The 18935-nt window shown below is 34.1% G+C and overlaps 2 protein-coding genes across 11 annotated transcripts in view; one reads left to right on the top strand and one right to left on the bottom strand.

The window, feature by feature from the left end:
• Nucleotides 1-18935, bottom strand: part of LOC111512194 (receptor-type guanylate cyclase Gyc76C) — a 343637-nt gene that overhangs the window by 75552 nt on the left and 249150 nt on the right. For 8 of the 9 annotated variants that reach the window (XM_074170390.1, XM_074170389.1, XM_074170393.1 and 5 more), the window contains 3 exons: nucleotides 12897-13094; nucleotides 5631-5696; nucleotides 5329-5569 (listed from right to left, as the gene is read on the bottom strand). In XM_074170390.1, the coding sequence (XP_074026491.1) occupies nucleotides 5329-5569; nucleotides 5631-5696; nucleotides 12897-13094 (505 nt within the window). Of the gene's footprint in view, nucleotides 1-5328; nucleotides 5570-5630; nucleotides 5697-12896; nucleotides 13095-13249; nucleotides 13304-18935 lie in introns of those variants that run through there. The other variant, XM_074170397.1, reaches the window with a different exon arrangement.
• On the top strand, nucleotides 5705-18143 carry LOC111514656 (uncharacterized). 2 transcript variants are annotated; one of them, XM_074170402.1, is made up of 2 exons: nucleotides 5705-12169; nucleotides 17345-18143. In XM_074170402.1, the coding sequence occupies exon 1, from the start codon at nucleotides 8449-8451 to the stop codon at nucleotides 9310-9312; it is 864 nt and encodes a 287-aa protein (XP_074026503.1). In that variant the 5' UTR covers nucleotides 5705-8448; the 3' UTR covers nucleotides 9313-12169; nucleotides 17345-18143. The 2 variants fall into 2 exon arrangements, with proteins under 2 accessions (XP_074026503.1, XP_074026502.1); XM_074170401.1 differs by having other exon boundaries at nucleotides 17345-18142.

Below are 18935 nucleotides of genomic sequence, written 5' to 3'. Positions count from 1 at the left end.
TGGGAAGCTAACCTGAAATGCCATCGGAAAACGAATCCACATGTTTCTAGAAATGATATGAAATCTAGAAAGGTCAATGCAGTCAAGCTGCTGGAAAATAATTCCATGAAAATCAAAAAATAAATAGATAAGTACTCTTTGATCATTCCCATATTGATTTCAATTGAAATCAATATGGGAATGATCAAAGAGTACTTATCTATTTATTTTTTGATTTTCATGGAATTATTTTCCAGCAGCTTGACTGCATTAACCTTTCTAGATTTTATATATATATATATATATATATATATATATATATATATATATATATATATATATATATATATACATGGGGATCGAGTAAACGATAAGAGTGTCGGTGTCATCTGACTTGGGCCACCCCCATTTTTGAATTTTTAAATACGGACCTGTATTTTTTGTTGTAGTTTTTAGATCGTAGACGTTCACTTCATACTGAGAAATTGAATTCAATTTTATATTTCAGGATGTTTCGGTAATATTCGATTACTATTGTGTGAATTATTCCCTTTTAAATTACGGCCCTGGAAATTGGTTGACTGAGTTGAACAAAAACATAAAAGCAACTTTCACGTCTCCCTATGTATCGTAGAGTTTTTCAAGAGTTTTTTTTTAATTTTTAGGTTCCTATTCATATTTTTTCTATTGCAATGAGCGTTTTCTACAATGAACTTCGAATAAGAAAACCTATTATGATTATTTGAAACATATCTACATCAAACATATTTTATCTGTGTTTTAATAGGCAGAAAAAGAAATGATAGCAAAAATAACATCCGAAACGAACACTAGTTCGTTTAAAAACAGATAGTTTTCTTGTAAACACAAGATCTATCAACTGAAATCAGAAATGTGCTGTTGGCTCCTGCTGGTGGCTCCGTATATATATATATATATATATATATATATATATATATATATATATATATATATATATATATATATATAATTCATGGACACAACACTCAAAAAATAGAGGCAAACCGCGGACACGTGTTTCTGGCTATTGGCCTCATCAGCGCGGTGCAGCCAAGTGTAAAGATGGGCAACACTTGTTTGCCGAAAGCAGGAAACAACACATACGCACGGAGTCAACAACAGAAGCCAACCGCACATTTGTGGTTCCAGTTAGAAGACCTAGAATTCCTAGGCTACATCTAACATGACCACGTAGGCAGCTATAGCTACCTGCGTGACATCCGGGTCCAGGATATAAATACAGATAGAGATTTTATCGAGTGTGTATGATTCAAATCAAGAATGAAATAATTCGTGGACCGCGGACACGTGTTTCTGGCTATTGGCCTCATCAGCGCGGTGCTGACCTAGGAATTCTAGGTCTTCTAACTGGAACCACAAATGTGCGGTTGGCTTCTGTTGTTGACTCCGTGCGTATGTGTTGTTTCCTGCTTTCGGCAAACAAGTGTTGCCCATCTTTACACTTGGCTGCACCGCGCTGATGAGGCCAATAGCCAGAAACACGTGTCCGCGGTTTGCCTCTATTTTTTGAGTGTTGTGTCCACGAATTATTTCATTCTTGATTTGAATCATACACACTCGATAAAATCTCTATCTGTATATATATATATATATATATATATATATATATATATATATATATATATATATCTGTATATATATATATATATATATATATATATATATATATATATATATATATATATATATATATATATATATATATATATAAAGTTCTCACGGATAGGAATATGCTGAACAGGTTTCCGAGTTTTGATCCGTGTTCTATGATATTATCCTCAATAGGATTGATCTCACGACTTTTCGACAAAGTCTCATTTGTCATCTACTATATAGGTAAAGTGATGTATGCTACGTGTTCGGGAGTAGACTGTCCTTACACGATTTGTTTCCTACTATACAGGGTGTAACTGAATAAGTGTAAAGCATTTAAGGAGGTCATTCCTCATCGAAAAAAAGATAGGATCTTTCATATAAAGAAACTTCATTGGAGCATCCCTTGTTAAGATACAGCCCCTTAAAGGCGGTACATAAAATTTGTATAACAATTTTTTTCACAAGCACAAAAAAAGTTACAATATTGAAATTAACCTGACGTTTTGTACTACCAAAAAATACACTTGGCAAGAAATTTATTTGGTTTACACCATGGTTGTAAGAGGTGGAAAACGCAACCCCTAAAATATATTTCCAATGTAATTTTTTGTCTTATTATTTGTTTACCATTTAAAAATTTATTTCCGATAGCCTGTTTCATTCTAAACAAAACATGTCTCTTGGGTTTTCTGCCCAAAACCAGTTTGCAGCAAAAAAATATTTTACGAACAACTACAGAGATACATCGTCATAAATGCGAACTAGATTTATTGTTATTTTGTAGTTAGTACCTGCATTGAACAATTAAAGGGTAATAAACAAAACTAATTTATTATTATCAAAACACACACAACATGTACAAATCATAGTAAATGTTCAATATGTCTACCTTCAGACATTACGCATGCGTCCAGACGTCGACGCATTGAGCCACGTATTCGCTCTCTCTGATTACCCTGTACGTATCGATGATGTGGTTTCTTAAGTCCTCTACATCGCGAACGATAAACCAAATGCTGTAAATGGCCCCAAATAGAGAAATCGAGAGGATTGAGATCCGGAGATCGAGCGGGCCAGTTTTGTGGTCCTCCTCGACCTATCCACTGATTTGCATGTTTCAGTTAAATGCTGACGTGCTACTTGACTAAAATGGGCGGGAGCCCCATCATGCATAAAAAACATATCCCTTCTGACGCCCAAAGGAACTTCTTCCAGCAGTACTGAATGCACTTCTCTTAATCGAGGAGGTAGAAAATGAGGCCCAATCAAATCATCCCCAATAACTCCGAGCCACACGTTAGAAGAAAACTGTTCTTGATGGTTAGTTTCGACAATAGCGTGAGGGTTTTCATCAGCCCATATGTGATAATTATGAAAATTTCAATAATCTTGTCCAGAGAAAAACTACATTCGTCTGTGAATTCTATCGTCTTCAGAAAGTCACAATTTCTTCTAATCATTTCCAGCATCCAATTGCAAAATTCAGGACGTTTTGGAAAGTCTCGCGGTAACAGTGCCTGTACTCGTTGCAGATGGTAAGGGTATAAAAGTTGTTTCTTTAAAAATCGAAATACCGTCATATGATCAACATTTAGCTGGAAAGCAATCTTTCTAGTACTAGTAGTAGGTTGTTCTTCATTCAAATTAAGTACTGCTTCCTCAAGCTGTGGTGTTCGTACTTCTCGATGGCGGCCACAATCCTGCGTTCTTTTGTCGAATGAACCATGTTCTCGTAACCGTTGATGAAGTCGAGCAAATATTCTATGTGAACGATGCTGCCGTTGAGGATACATTTCAGCATATCTTCTAGAAGCTTCTAACACATTCCCCTGCGACAGACCATAAACGTAATGCATATCAGCCATTTCCTCATTTGTATATGCCATTTTAATAACAAGTTATTTATTCAAGTAACAAATTGAGAACAGAACAACAACACACAATTAGTATTAATTCAATTTCGAGAATTCACAAACTGACAGCGTCATACCAATTTAATTGTCACTATCGCTAATAGCGACCTACTAGATAGATTAGTTTCGTATTTTCGCATTTATGACGATGTATCTCTGTAGTTGTTCGTAAAATGATTTTTTGCTGCGAACTCGTTTATTTTGGGCAAAAAACCCAAGAGACATTTTTTTTTAGAATGAAACAGGCTATTGGAAATAAATTTTTAAATGGTAAACAAATAATAAGACAAAAAGTTACATTGGAAATAAATTTTAGGTGCATTTTCCACCCCTTACAACCATGGGGTGAACCAAATAAATTTCTGGCTAAGTGTATTTTTGGTAGTAAAAAACGTCAGGTTAATCTCAATATTGTAACTTTTTAGTGCTTGTGAAAAAAATTGTTATACAAATTTTGTGTACTCCCTTGAAGGGGCTGTATCTTAACAAGGGATGCTCCAATGAAATTTCTTTATATGAAAGATCCTATCTTTTTTTCGATGAGGAATCACCTCCTTGAATGTTATACACTCATTTAGTTACACCCTGTATAATTATTGTTGTTGGTTTTTACCTGAGTTCTTCTTGATTGACCTCTTCTTCCCGTAAAGATTTGAAATATTAAATCTAAAGTTCTCACGGATAGGAATATGCTTTACTGTTTTCCGGGTTTTGATCCGTGTTCTGTGCTGTTATCCTCAATAGGATTCATCTCACGATGTTTCGACAAAGTCTCATTTGTCATCATCTGTCGATTTCTGTTAAGTGTTCGGGAGTCGATCGACCTTGCTCGATCCGCTCCCTACTATATAGGTAAAGTGATGTATGTTACGTGTTCGGAAGTAGACTGTCCGAATACGATCTGCTTTCTTATATATAAATATTGTTGTTGTTTTCCACCTGAGTTCTTCTTCTTGATTGACCTCTTCTTCCCGTAAAGGTTTGTTATTTACATTTCAATAAAAGCAAACATTCTGCAGATAAATAGGAATTCGGGTAAATCTACAGTTTTAATTCCCATCGGTGTAAATATTTCTGCCTTGAGCCTCAAGAAGCTATTGTACGGTGAAATGTGTCGCGGTACAGTGAAATATGACGGGTTTTGTAAACTGTTAAATGAAAATCTCATTATAAACTGTTATTTGAATATGTTATTTTGATAAGTAGAATTTGGAACCTCTGACGTGAAATGAATCTATCAAAAACACTTTTTCCCTTACCAGAACAAAATTGTGAAAGTCATACGGCTTTCAAAAAAAGACTAAGGGTCTTCATATTTAATCGGAAATTATCAGATTCATTATTCTTTTTGAAGATGTGTGAACATCTTCTATTATGGATTTAAATGGTCCCTATATGTGTATTTCTCATGATACATATGTATTCTCTCTTTGTATTGTGTGAAGGTGCATTAGTTGTATCAATTTGGAACTTTCTTCCCCAGTTTATTGGTTCACTTGAAGTCGTTCATTCAAATTTGTTTTTGGTATAATTTTAAATTTAATGGCAGTTCAAAAGTCTACCAATAAACTATACATGATAATAATTATAGAATTTTCACAGTTAGTCTAACTGATGAAGCAAAAAGCGTCTTAAATAAAATTTATTGTATAAATTCTATAATTATTATTATAGTTGATAGTGTTATTAATTTTCATGAAGTAATGCGTCAGATTATTCATAAACTACCGTTAAAAAGAACCATTCAAATGCATTTTGTTTCAGTAGGTATAATAAATTTAAGAAAGAATATACTAACTTCTTGTCCTGTTCTTTGTGTTCTGAATGATGTCGTACCAATCACCAATTCTGCAACAAAGTAAATTATCTTGACAGCACCTATGGCTGTCCATGGCTTCTTTGATAAAGTTTATAGTTAGATTCATTGATTTTGCTTCTTCTTTCAGTGATCTGGCTACAGTAGCATATGCATAGTCGTATATTATGGAAAATTTGCTCCATTTGTAATAAGTTAAAAGGCTGATGACAGATTTGGTGACCTAAAACAATTAATAATGTATTTTATTGAGATGCGGTTTTTTGGGCGAGGTATTTACCAACCTGTGTATCAGGAGGTTCCGTTCTGGCAAAAGTTGGTACTTTGGATGCTTGATAGTCTGAACATTTCTGAAAAAATAAATCCCAAATTGACTTTTTCAAATAGAGTTGTTGTAGCATTAGTCTTTATTATTAGAATGAAGAATTTTTGTTTGATTATTTGGCAACATTGCTTTTCAGAAGTTTTTAACTGCGAATAAAAATTCGAGAGGCTAGAGAGAGAGTAGCAAGAAGAAAATTGTCGGAAGTCAGTCGGTCCGATTCATATTGTTTAAATAATTTACGGTAATTTGGTATAGTTTTACGGTGAAAGGTGAAAATCGGTATAGCGTGCTTTGATCCGTTAGGTATTCATTGGGTAAAGGGTAGTATTTTTCCCAATTCTTCCTTTCCTTCCTAAAGCCATTTCCAGCACCATCAGAAATCGAAAAGACAAATTATGGACCAGTGAAGGTAAGAACTGTCTTCATATTTCTTACAGAACATTATCGGGATGTTCTAGAAAATAAAAAGAACATTTTGGTCCCATCGAGCTCGGATTGTGTAAAATTTTAAATAGTTCGTAGTTTGTTTGAATCGGTTTCACTGAATTTTGTAATTTTCGGTTACCTACAATATTGCGATTCGTAAACCTACATTCAAAAGGCGTTCTACAGAAAATAATAATAAAATTATTGTTCATTCATTTCACCTCATTTTGAATATAATCTTTCTAGGGAGTTTTTTTTTTATATTAATTTCACAGGCAGTGTGTCGGTTTTTTACAGTAACAGTTTTTTGCTGCTAGTCCGCACCTTTACGGGTTTAGAGAGGCGGTGTTGCCAAATGTACTGAAAAGTAATAGAAGCTCTTCAAAACTTATTTCATACCTTGAACATTTTGAAATTGTTTCTCAGATAAAAAAAATAATTCAAAATATTGTTTTGATATTCGGATTGGGAGTTACTGCAGCGGAAAGACAATTGAAAATGCTCACGGCTAAAAAAGAGTCATTATTTTCAATTTTGCAAAACCTTTTGGATTTATCCAAATCAATGAAAAATGAAACGGAAAAATCTAGGTTTTCAGCATTATATAAGTCGATGGATTCGACGAAAGCGGATTTGATCCAGGTTATTGACCATATCATGGAGGTTAGTTTTGATGTTGTTCACAACAAATTATGCAATTATTCAAAAAACTGATGAAATGTGTTGTTACATTCATATTGCGGCCGAAAAATTAGAGAGAGAAAAACAGCAGACGAATGCTTCGCAAAGCAGTGCGGCGGCGTCAACTTCACAGCATTCTAGTGCTTCTTAGGGTGATTCAGGTCTTCTGGGAAACACCAGTTTTGCGAGAAATCTTCCTTCGCTTCCAAAAATTGAACTTCCTGAATTTTCTGGTGATATTCGAGAGTGGGAAACGTTTTACTCAATTTTCAAAAGTTTAATACACGATAATAAATTGCTGACGAATGTTGATAAAGTCAATTATTTAGTGGGCCTTTTGAAGGCTCTGCATTGAGTATTTGCACGGGATTGGCTCCTACTGGGGACAATTATGATATTATTTGGAAATCTCTTGTTGACAAATATCAAGATGAACGTTCATTAGCGACTAGTTACTTGGATCAGATTTTGGGATTTAGGCATATACAGGGGGAATCAGCAAAAAATCTTGAATCATTTTTGGAAAAATTCGATTGTGCGGTAAAAGCCTTGAAAAACCTGAAGATGAAGGATTTGGCAGATTTTATTTTGGTGCATCAGGCCCTTGTAAAACTGGATTCGGAAACGGTTAGATCTTTCGAAATGTCTGTTCGTGGTAAGGGTATACCAGCTTATGAAGATGTAATAAAATTTGTTAAACAGCAAGCTAAAATACTCAATTTGAACCGAAATGCTACAACTGGTAGGGGGAATTGTGTTGATACGAGATCGCGTTCAAGAAATAAATCTTTCTGTGTCACCCAAGACAACAGATCGGATAATAAATAAAAGACAAACACTTGTATGTTTTGTCATAAGGGTAGGCATTTTTTGAGTAGATGTGAAAAATTCAAGCGGCTGACTCCATCTAAACGTTATATATTGGTTCGTGATAATAATTGGTGTTACAATTGCTTGTCTCCAAATCATGGTGTAAGATCTTGTCCGTCTGATCGGGTTTGTTCGGAATGTACCAGAAAACATCATTATTTATTGCGTTTAGGAAGACCTTTGGCCGGGGTACAACATGACCAAGGAGTACACGGGCCTGTACCAAGTAAAGTTAATGCTAGTAGTGACGTCTCGAATACGAATACTACATCGGAACATTTTTGTGGAACGGCAATAAATAATCATAATAATACAGTATTATTATCAACGGTGATAGTAAACGTTCTGAACGTTTCAGGTTAAGGTCAAACGGCTAGATTTTCATTGAATAGCGGCAGTCAGGTTCATCTCATCACTCAGAAATGTTCAAAAAAATTGGGATTGAAAATATCTCGTTCTGTTTCGGTACAAGGAATTGGTTCTAATACATATTCGGTATTTTTGGAGATATTCAACTGGCTGATAATAAATTTGATAAGTCGGCAGAAATTGACGGTATCATACGTGCGGAGCTCTTTGCAACGGTGATGGGGAACAACAGTTATGCTCCGGGGTACAGACTGTTTTTGGGTATGTTATAATGGGAAAAGTTCCGATATTTAACTCGGTTTCAGACTCGAATGTATTTTTCAATTTGAAAAAAAAAATCATCTCTGAATGAACTTATGACAACATTTTGGAAAATTGAGCAAGTTCCAAAAAACACTTTACCGGATGTTGAAGAATTATAATGTGATAAAATGTACACTAGTACTTTCAACAGATATTCAGAAGGGAGATTTACAGTGGCTCTTCCCTTTAAGAATTCACCTAGTACACTGGGTAACTCTAAAACTGGCGCTATGATACGATTGTATTCCTTAGAAAGAAGATTGACAAAATTTCCAGAATTGCGTTCAGGTTACAATGATATTATGAGAGAATCCATTGAACAAGGTCATATGCATTGGGTAAGGGACGAATATTTGAAAGCAGCGGATACAACGTATTACATTCCTCACCATGCTATTTTCAAAACTGATAGTTCCAGCACTCTGATTCGAATAGTGCTAGATGCTAGTGCATCCTCCAATAGTGATATTTCTTTGAATGATATTCTATACGGAGGCCCAAAATTGCAGACGGATATTTTTTCTTTGTTGTTGAATTTTAGACTTTTTAGAATTGCGGTCACTGCAGACATTCGTAGAATGTACCACCAGATCAAACTAGTGAACTATCATTGGCGATTTCAGAGACTTCTTTGGCGTTTCAGTCCAGATGAACCAGTTCAAGTGTACGAGTTCAATCGGTTGGCATTTGGGGTCAAGACAAGTCCTTATTTGGCTCTACGTACAGTCAAACAGTTGATAAAATTGGAAGGTTATAAATATCCATTAGCAGCAGAAGTGGAATCAACGGATCTATACATGGATGATTTGGTGTGTAATGTATCTTCGGAAGAGGAAGCTCAGCGGCTATATTCAGAATCGGTAGCAATGTTTGCAGAAGGAAAGTTCGATTTGACAAAGTTGTCTTCGAGTTCGTTGGAATTGTTGGAGAAAATACCCTTTGAAAAGAGGTTATCACAGCCTGTGCTTTTTAAGACAGAAACAAAAATATAAGGAATGTTCTGGATTCCTGAAATGGATAGTTTTAGGTTTGAGTTTCCAGTTCCAGGATCTAGCTGTACTAAACGTTCAATCTTGTCCACAGTGGCGCGATGTTATGATCCAGTAGGATTGATGGCACCATTCATTTTGTATTTGAAACTTCTGATAAAGAAGCTATGAAAACTCAAAATAGGCTGGGATGACATATTCCCCTATGAAGTTTCCCAGAAGTGGTTGAATCTGAAAGATGAATGGTCGGTACTTGGGGAGATTCAGTTTTCGCGTTACATGGCAACCGTGAGAACATCTCCAATAATGTTAGTATCGTTTGCGGATGCCAGCATGGATGGATATGGAGCTGTGGCATATGTGCGAACAGTAACAGAAAAAAGAGAAATTGCTGTTAATTTGTTATGTGCGAAATCCAAGGTTTCCCCCTTCAAGATTGTTACAATTCCTAGACTAGAGTTAGTGGCAGCTCTTCTTTTATCTCGGTTTGTCAAGCATGTTTTGAAAATTTTCAATAATAAAATTTGTATTTCAAAAATATTTGCATTTTCAGATTCTACGACAGTTCTTCAATGGATGAATTCTACCCTGTTGAAAGATATATTTGTCGCCAACAGGGTTGCACAAATAAAAGATAATATTTCAAAAGCTGAGTGGTGTCATATATCTGGGTTAACGAATCCTGCGGATATTTTATTTAGGGGTGCAACTCCTTCCCAATTGATGGAAAACTACTTGTGGATTTCGGGTCCAACTTGGATGAAATTACCGGTTGAAGATTGGCCTATTAGTGAGAAAAGTTGTTTTGAGAATTGTGGGCAGGACATCGATTCCATAAAATGTATCGTTTCAATGGAGGACACGAAAACGCATCCATTGTACGAGATGGTTATGAGGTCGTCGTCATACATTATAATTTTGCGGATAACGGTGAGAGTGCTTCGTTTTGTGAAGCTCCTTCCGGTGAAAGAAATAATCACAGCAAGTGATATGTATAAAGCGGAACTGGTCTTGGTGAGAATCGTGCAAGCCAAATATTTTGCATCCGATATTAAACTTTTGAATTTGAGAAAGGAAATTTCAAATAGATTGCGCAAGTTGAACCCCTTTCTTCAAAACGGAGTTCTAATGGTGGGGATTAGGTTAGAGAATGCTCCCATATCTTTCGCAGCTCGACATCCTATCATACTGCCTAGTAAGGATCCTTCCACGGAGAAATTAATAGATTATTATCATAAAATATATCTTCACACCGGTCCATATTTGATGGAAGCAATTTTGAGGCAAATATTTTGGATATTAGAGGTAGAAACGTCATTCGACAACGAGTTCATGCATGTAATAGGTGTTTCAGATTGAAACCCAAGACGATAAATCCTCTGATGGCGGATTTGCCGACATCAAGATTACATCAAGCTAAATTTTTCTCTCATACGGGTATTGACTATTTCGGCCCATTCAGTATAACCCTTGGAAGACGGAGAGGGGCTCGCTCAAGTATACAAAGGCTATGTTTGTTTGTTCGTGTGTATGAGTGTAAAGGCAATTCATTTAGAACTTGTTAGCTCATTATCAACAGATAGTTTTTTGCAGGCTTTAAAACGATTTCTATCTCGGAGAGGACCTTGCAGTGTTATTTATTCTGATCAGGGTACAAATTTCGTGGGCGCGAAGACTGTTCTTCGAGAAATTAATGAGTTCGTCAATTCCGAACGGTACAAAAAGGCATTTCAAACAGAATTAGCTATAAATGGTATTGACTGGATTGTGGGAAAGCCATGTTAAATATGTGAAAACTCATATCTTCAGAGTGATAGGCACGCAACTTTTAACTTTTGAGGAATTCAACACTTTGTTGATACAAGTTGAAGCATTATTGAATTCTCGTCCTCTTTGTAGTTTATCAGCGGACCCATCAGCACCTGAGGCATTGACTCCTTCGCATTTTTTGACAATAATTCCATTGAAAAATTTACCTGCAGATAATTTGACAGATATTAATATAAACAGAATTGATCGGTTCCAGCTAATAGATAGGATGGTTCAAGATTATTGGAAGCGTTGGCATTTAGAGTATCTCACTACTTTACAAGTGAGAGAGAAATGGAATACAAAATGTCCCAATATAAAGGTCGGGACAACCGTTATTTTGAAAAATGATAATTCGCCACCGCTTCATTGGCCATTAGCTATTATTACTGATGTTCATCCAGGAAAGGATGGAATTATTCGTAATGTAACAGTAAGGACTAATAAAGGCACCTACTCTAGACCGGTGGTTAAGGTGTGTCCTTTACCTACTCAATAAAAAGAGTTTTTTCTTATATCTTCATTTCAAATATTGTTTTATTTATTTTATTGAATTGGAATGCTTCATGCAATTGTTATTTTGGGGATATTTACATTTGGTATTACTATAATGGGTTAGATATTTATTGTTGTACCGGTTCAGTATCTCCCACCTATTTGTTAATGGTGTTAACAAGATAGCTGAAAAACAATTTTTCAGGATTGGGGGTATGTTGTAGCATTAGTCTTTATTATTAGAATGAAGAATTTTTGTTTGATTAGTTGGCAACATTGCTTCTCAGAAGTTTTTAACTGCAAATAAAAATTCGAGAGGCTAGAGAGAGAGTAGCAAGAAGAAAATTGTCGGAAGTCGGTAGGTCCGATTCATATTGTTTAAATAATTTACGGTAATTCGGTATAGTTTTACGGTGAAAGGTGAAAATCAGTATAGCGTGCTTTGATCCGTTATTCATTGGGTTAAGGGTGGTGTTTTTCCCAATTCTTCCTTTCCTTCCTAAAGCCATTTTCAGCACCATCAGAAATCGAGAAGACAAATTACGGACCAGTGAAGGTAAGAACTTTCTTCATATTTCTTACAGAACATTATCGGGATGTTCTAGAAAATAAAAAGAACAATAGTAAAACTGCAATTATACGAACTCCAACTATTCGGATCACTTTTAGGGAAAATCAGTTTTTCAACAATTTTTCAAGGGAAATTACCTTGCAAACAATGTCTTTCAACATTTTAAAATCATCATCATTATGATGGAATGGCAAATGCTTCCTTTTCTACTGAACAAAAAAAATACAAATTGGAAAGGATTAGTGTAACTCCCACTATTTGAGAACATATCCCAAAATATTCTAACGAGTCTAATTTTTATCAAGAGATACTTGTTGCTTTATGATTCATAGATCTTCAATCCCTTCAGCATGTAACACTGTTTCGATTTCTGGGACACCCTTCAGTTACCATGATTTAAAGGAGCGGACTAGTTTACAAAAAAACGGAATCATTGATTCAGTTATTTATAGAATAGGTACCTAAATATATTGGTATATTGATTACTGGTTTAGCCTGGATTACCTGTAAATTTTCCACTATTCAGTCCCTTTCTCTAGGCTTCTCACTACACTACTATACAAATGTGACAATCACATTAATTAAGACAATCTGAAAGTCCATAAATTATAAATGAGTTAATCGAGTTCAATGAGTTTTCGGTAGAGACAACATGAAAAATAAAATACCTATGAACTTTTAGATGAAATAATTCTCGAAATTGTTTACTCACATAACTAATCATCGGAATATTCCGAGCCTGAGATACGATAGATTCCACATGGCAAGTTCCTTCGGGTCCAAAAAAAGCCGAAACACCATCGCAAATCATTTCAGTCATTGCTTTCGTCGCTATAACAGTTTCGCCTCTGGTATCGTTCCATCTTAGTTCGAGCGTCACATTTGGAAGAATATTCGGATCATTGTTGACCTTAAAAAAAAACACGAAAGTGGTTAATTTTTGATGATGATTTGGTTGTTAATGGTTGAATTCAATCGTTTTCAAATCAAATTAAATAATAAAAAAAGAACGCGAAAAGGAAATTTGATGTTTTATTCCACCCAAAGCATAAAAGCGATAAAAACCTTGAAGGCTATGCAGCTTTTGCAGAGTTTCACCACCATATAGAAGTAAACACTTCTATACGATGGTTTTACATACCCTGGTTTGACCCTTTAAAATGAAAATTAATAGAGCTCATGACTGGCGCTGTCAACGTCAATATTTTCGACAAGTTATTACAATTTTTCAAACTCAATGATTTTAGGATATTTCAAATGAATCTTAAAATTTGGATTCTGATACATAGTTTCTTTGAATTTATATTATCGTTTCCTTTTTCTAAAAATAATCTGAACATACCGAATGACAACAAAATGAAATCATTTTACACGGCACTATTCAGAGGTTCATGAGATAAAAAAATTTATGAATTGAAGGGGTTATATTTTTAGGAGTGATTAATTTTTGGGAAAGAAAGTTTTTGGCTTTCTACTATTCCATCTTGATACAAAAAATGTGGGAGGCTTCCAAAGAAACGCAGGAAGTAGGTAATCAATTCGAAAATAAGTAACTCTATACATTCTCTATACCTCTATACCTTCCTTAAACAGCACTTTTAGTTTTCCAATTATTGTATCCACATTGTCACAGGTAAACAAATTTCAGTTACTCAATTAAGTTACGGACCTCTATTATTATCTACAGTAAATATATTCGAAGTAACCGGTTTAGTGCATAGTTAAAGCTGTCGGCGATCTCAAAGGGGAAAAAACCAATACAGAGAAACAAAGCCGCTGCCAACTAGTCCACGTGGACTGTAGACTTGGCGGTTCGTATTGGATGATTTTTACTAACCGAGTTTTATGATTGGCTGAAGAGTCATGAAATTAAATTTGAAATCATGTTACGGTGACGAATAGAATGCGAGTATGGTTATAAGAGTCGTGTTGTCAATGTTCAGTTCAGAAACTGACCACGACTTGAGTGTTGAAATTCGATATTGGTGCAGTTATAATTACTTAAAATTTTTGTTATCTGTTAAAAATATGGCATCCTTGGACAAGTACTAATAGTAATAACGAGTGTGATAACAACGCAGACTTTTTCCTGTGTAGTGATTCCAATAGCGATGATGAACAATGCGAAAAAGAGATAGCAGTGAATAAGATTCGGATGCATTTGAATATCGAAACACAGAGAGTATGTTTCAAAAACAATATACGACTGTTACAATGAGATACCTACAATTAAGATCATAAGGAAGAAATTGAATACTTCCGGCCATAACGTGAGCTGCTGTGACAAAACTCTTCAGAATTGGATAAAGAAACTAGGATTTATATTTAAAATAACAAACAAACGTCAAGCAGTTATGGAAAGCAGAAGAATAGTAGAATTGCGTTACAAATACTCAGAATAACTGAATTTAAAATCAACTACTCCCCTGGCTAATACCCAGGATTGATACCCTGAAGGAATTTGATTTTCAATTATCGAAAATCATCGACTTTATGTTGATGATATACACTACCTTACACTTGCAGGAATACAGAAACATTTTTCATACATACAGAAACATTTTCGTTACACACGAAATTTTAACTCTGGTTGGATTATATATTTATGAGTTGTCAGTTTATGTTTTCACTAACAGGAATGACTTCATTTTCAATAGCGATATTAATGATAAAAACACTCGGACGTTAGATCGGCTAAGTATAAGATAACTCAAAGTGCACCAAAACGTATAGGACCTAGAATTTACAACTGTTTACCAAATAAATTGAAGTCAATATGCAGCCTTCCGTTGTTTAAAAAAAATTGATCATTTCTGTTAGAAAGATGTTTTTATACTCTTGACGATTTTTTAAAAACAAAAATTTGATTTGGTACTTTGTGTATTTTCCCTGTTAATTCTTGTATATGTATATTTTTTGTTTTGTCCTTTTATGTATATAATGACTATATCCTATAAATTTTTTTGTCAATATGAGGAAATAATTTGAAATAACTACTTTTATATGAAGTTTGGATTATATAAAAAACACGTTTTCTATTAAATTTGTACTCCTTATTTTACAATGGTGTGAAGATGTATAACCATCTGCCGAGTTACTCTAAAGAGACAAATATTAACTTCAATTAATACAGAAAAATAATCAAGTAAACCAGTTTGACCAAGTTCCATACCGATCATTTTTAACCTAGCATGTCTTATGTGTGTATTTGTTTCAACCATTGTTTGTTGTTTTCATTCAGTGTTTTTCATACTTCAGTTTAGTGTATACTATATTTTATTTATATTTTTATATTCATAGGACATTTATGTATTTTATTTTATATATACTATTTTATATATACTAGCTTTGTCAACAAGATTCTTTCTTCGGACAATAACGTTTTATATATATATATATATATATATATATATATATATATATATATATATATATATATATATATATATATATATATATATATATATATATGTGAGTAAGTAGTATTCAGAAGTATTTTCAATTATCACCCTGTTATTTGAATACACGGTCAGTAATTTGATATAATGTTGTCCGGGTTGAACCGCGTCTGTAATTTTCATCTTTTCGACGTTTCGACTCCTACTTTGGAGCCATTTTCAAGAATCACTTGGAACTGTACTTACATGAAACGTGGACGAGGCCGCAATATCCCTTGCCCCCCTAGTCTCGTCACTAGCTCTATGCTTGCTGTGTTGCACTATATCGTTTACTTGAACTATATATAAGGGCATTATTTTCAGTTTATTGTAATTGTTTGAAAATGTCCTTATAGAACAACAATTACAAATAAAAGTGGTAAAAAAACATAGAAAGTTTTATTTCTCATTTTTCACATTAAAAAATGAATTTTATATTCTATCAAAGTGTCCAAAATATTTTCACTTGGTATATCCAAGCTTAATTGATCAAAATGCGTATTTCCATAATTTTGAAAATTTTGTTCATCAACTACTTTCATTTATGATGATTTGAGATAAAATTATTTGGATTATGTCCTGCCTCAAGCCATCTGCTTAGGAAAATTATGAAATATATTCGTCGGGTAAAATAAAAAACTTACAATATTCAGAAACTCCTAAATATATGAGATACACATTAGGAAAGACAATAATTGAGTAATATAAATTTGCGATCTCAAAAAAATCCCAAAAACTGATTATAAATAAGACTATATAATTTGTGATGCACTGTTTGGAAACTTTGGTGTAGTAAAGAGTATTACTCCACTATATTAGTGGAGTTTTTTCCAAACCCCAAACCGTTATTTTAACACCTCGACACGTGTTTCGATCACCAAGTGATCATCTTCAAGAGGAAGATCAAACTAATCATACTTACAAAGTTATCCTTATTTACACCATAGATACCTCTTTTAGGTACCTGCGTCTTAAGTGTCTTAAATTGATTTCACAATGTTGGCTTATCTACCAGCCCTAAATTGATTTTACAATTTGTCCTTATGTAATAGTCAGGTAAGTCTAATGAACTGAAGTCTGTGGAATGGTTTTGTTTTAAAATATGATGGACGACTGCTGATTTTTCAGGTAATTCATATTTTAAGTGTGCTAAGTGTTTCTTATTTCTTACTTCAATAGATATTTTGTCTGTTCATGATATTTTGCATCACAGTCTTCACATTTAATTTCGTAAATTTCAGACTTTTTCGAATTCTCGACTTTGTCTTTTGAACTTCCTAAAAGGCTCTGTAGTGTATGACTTGTTTTAAAAACCATCTTCATACCTAGTTCCTTGAAAATCTTTCCAAAGTTCTTCGTGTATTGGTGGTATGGAACTGAGATATATTTATCTTGGTTTTTGTTTTGAAAAGTAGGGATTTCGTTCATTCTCAACCTAAACTTTTTCTTCCTTATTACGTCATCCAAAATACCCCTCAAGAAACCATTAATGACTACTGTTTCCTTTATTGTACATTTTTCTTTTGAGAACCTCTCATGTGTGAGAGGAAAAGTCAAATGACGATGCACTAGAAAATTCAGCCCAGCATGTTTGTGCCGTCCAAAGTGATGTGAACTGTCAGGAATATACCGGAACGTGCTTGTTTCTTTTCTAAATACATCAATTTCTAGCCCTCCATATTGGGTCCTCATTACTGTATTTTTATTATTTATTATTTTCTAGATTAGATTCTAAATTAGACAATAGAATCAAACAAAAAATATCCCGTCTCCCAAATACAAAGATCCATCCAACGACAGCAAACACAAACCCCACCACACGAGTTACCCGAGGAACAGACCAACCAGACAAAAGCTTTTCTTCCCTACATCCATGGAGTTACTGACAAAGTGAGCCGAATTCTGAAGAAACAAAACCTAAAGACAGTATTCACAGCCAACAACCAAATCTCCACCATTTTAAGGACACGATAGGCAATGAAGCACAGGGCGTATACGAAATACCAAACGCAATGAAGCATAGGGCATATACGAAATACCATGTTCTAACTGTCCCGGAACATTGGAGGCCATTGTTGTCACGCAAGATACCTGAAAATAACTCAGGTACCCGGTCAGGCAGACCGGATACCTGCTACAACAATATAAATATGGGCCCTGGACAAGTGATCAGTGCGATTTCAGAGTGGAACACAGCAAGCATAGAGCTTGGGGACAAGGGAGATTACGACCTCGTCGTAATATGCTCTACTCAGCCTTGAATAATATTACAAATCATATTTACAGTAAAAATGAGTGAAAAACAATGAATTGAACATATGGGTTGATGATGGAAGCTACTATTTCTCCTATTATACGTAATGTACTATCTTTTTGAAAACATACTACTACTTCCCAAACTGAGTTTTGGAATTCCTTTTTTAAAGAAATACGTTGACGATGTCAATTGTGCAATATTTTATGACAAATCTCACGAATTTCTTGATGTTGTCAATATATAATATAAAAATTGCAATTCAATATCAAAATAATCAGATCCTTCTTTTTCTTGATACAAGGGTTATCCGTAAAACTGATAATTCCTTGATCACTGATTGGTATGTCAAATCTACTAATTCAGGAAGATATATCAATTACTATTCTTTTCATAAAAAATCAATTAAAATCATTTTAATACTCTGTTTGAAAAAGATAATAGAAAAATTAGTACACCCTTTCCTCAAGCAAACAAATCTCAGACTTCACAGATATTTTGATCGAAAATTGTTATCCCAGAAAACTCAATAAAATTATTTTCCATACTGGCAGTAATACAAATTCCGATGTAATCAATAGAAATTTATGTAATGATACTTCACCAATCAAGTTGTCTTATGACTATACCTTATCTTGGAAATTCATCTTCAAATATCATAAAACTTTTTCATAATGTACAAAATATCAAAATATGCCAAAAATATTAATACTATAAAGAATTTGAATCCTAAATTGAAAGATAAAACGGATACTACAAAAAAGTCAAATGTGATTTTTAACATTCCTTGTAACAATTGTAACTTCACATGAAAGTGATATTCTTACATGTGCATTACCGCCACATTCTATAGAAACAGGACATAAACCAAATTACTCTAATATACGGAAAAAAATATTTCCAAACGCCTTTTTCTTAAAATGGTTGAAATTAATAAGTCTTCTGATTGGATGAATAAGAAAACTGACATTGATAATCTCAGCAGTAACTTACTGGAACTACACCGAAAACATAAAAATAATGAAAATTGTATCAATCAATAACTCTCTCTGTAGAGTCA

Source organism: Leptinotarsa decemlineata, unplaced genomic scaffold (genome assembly GCF_025532065.1).
Source record: "Leptinotarsa decemlineata unplaced genomic scaffold, Ldec_3_MD MMD2_P_RNA_scaffold_9, whole genome shotgun sequence".
In the NCBI taxonomy this organism is placed as follows: domain Eukaryota; kingdom Metazoa; phylum Arthropoda; class Insecta; order Coleoptera; family Chrysomelidae; genus Leptinotarsa; species Leptinotarsa decemlineata.
The sequence above is the reverse complement of the archived record's forward strand: the minus strand, read 5'-3'. Positions and strand labels throughout refer to the sequence as shown.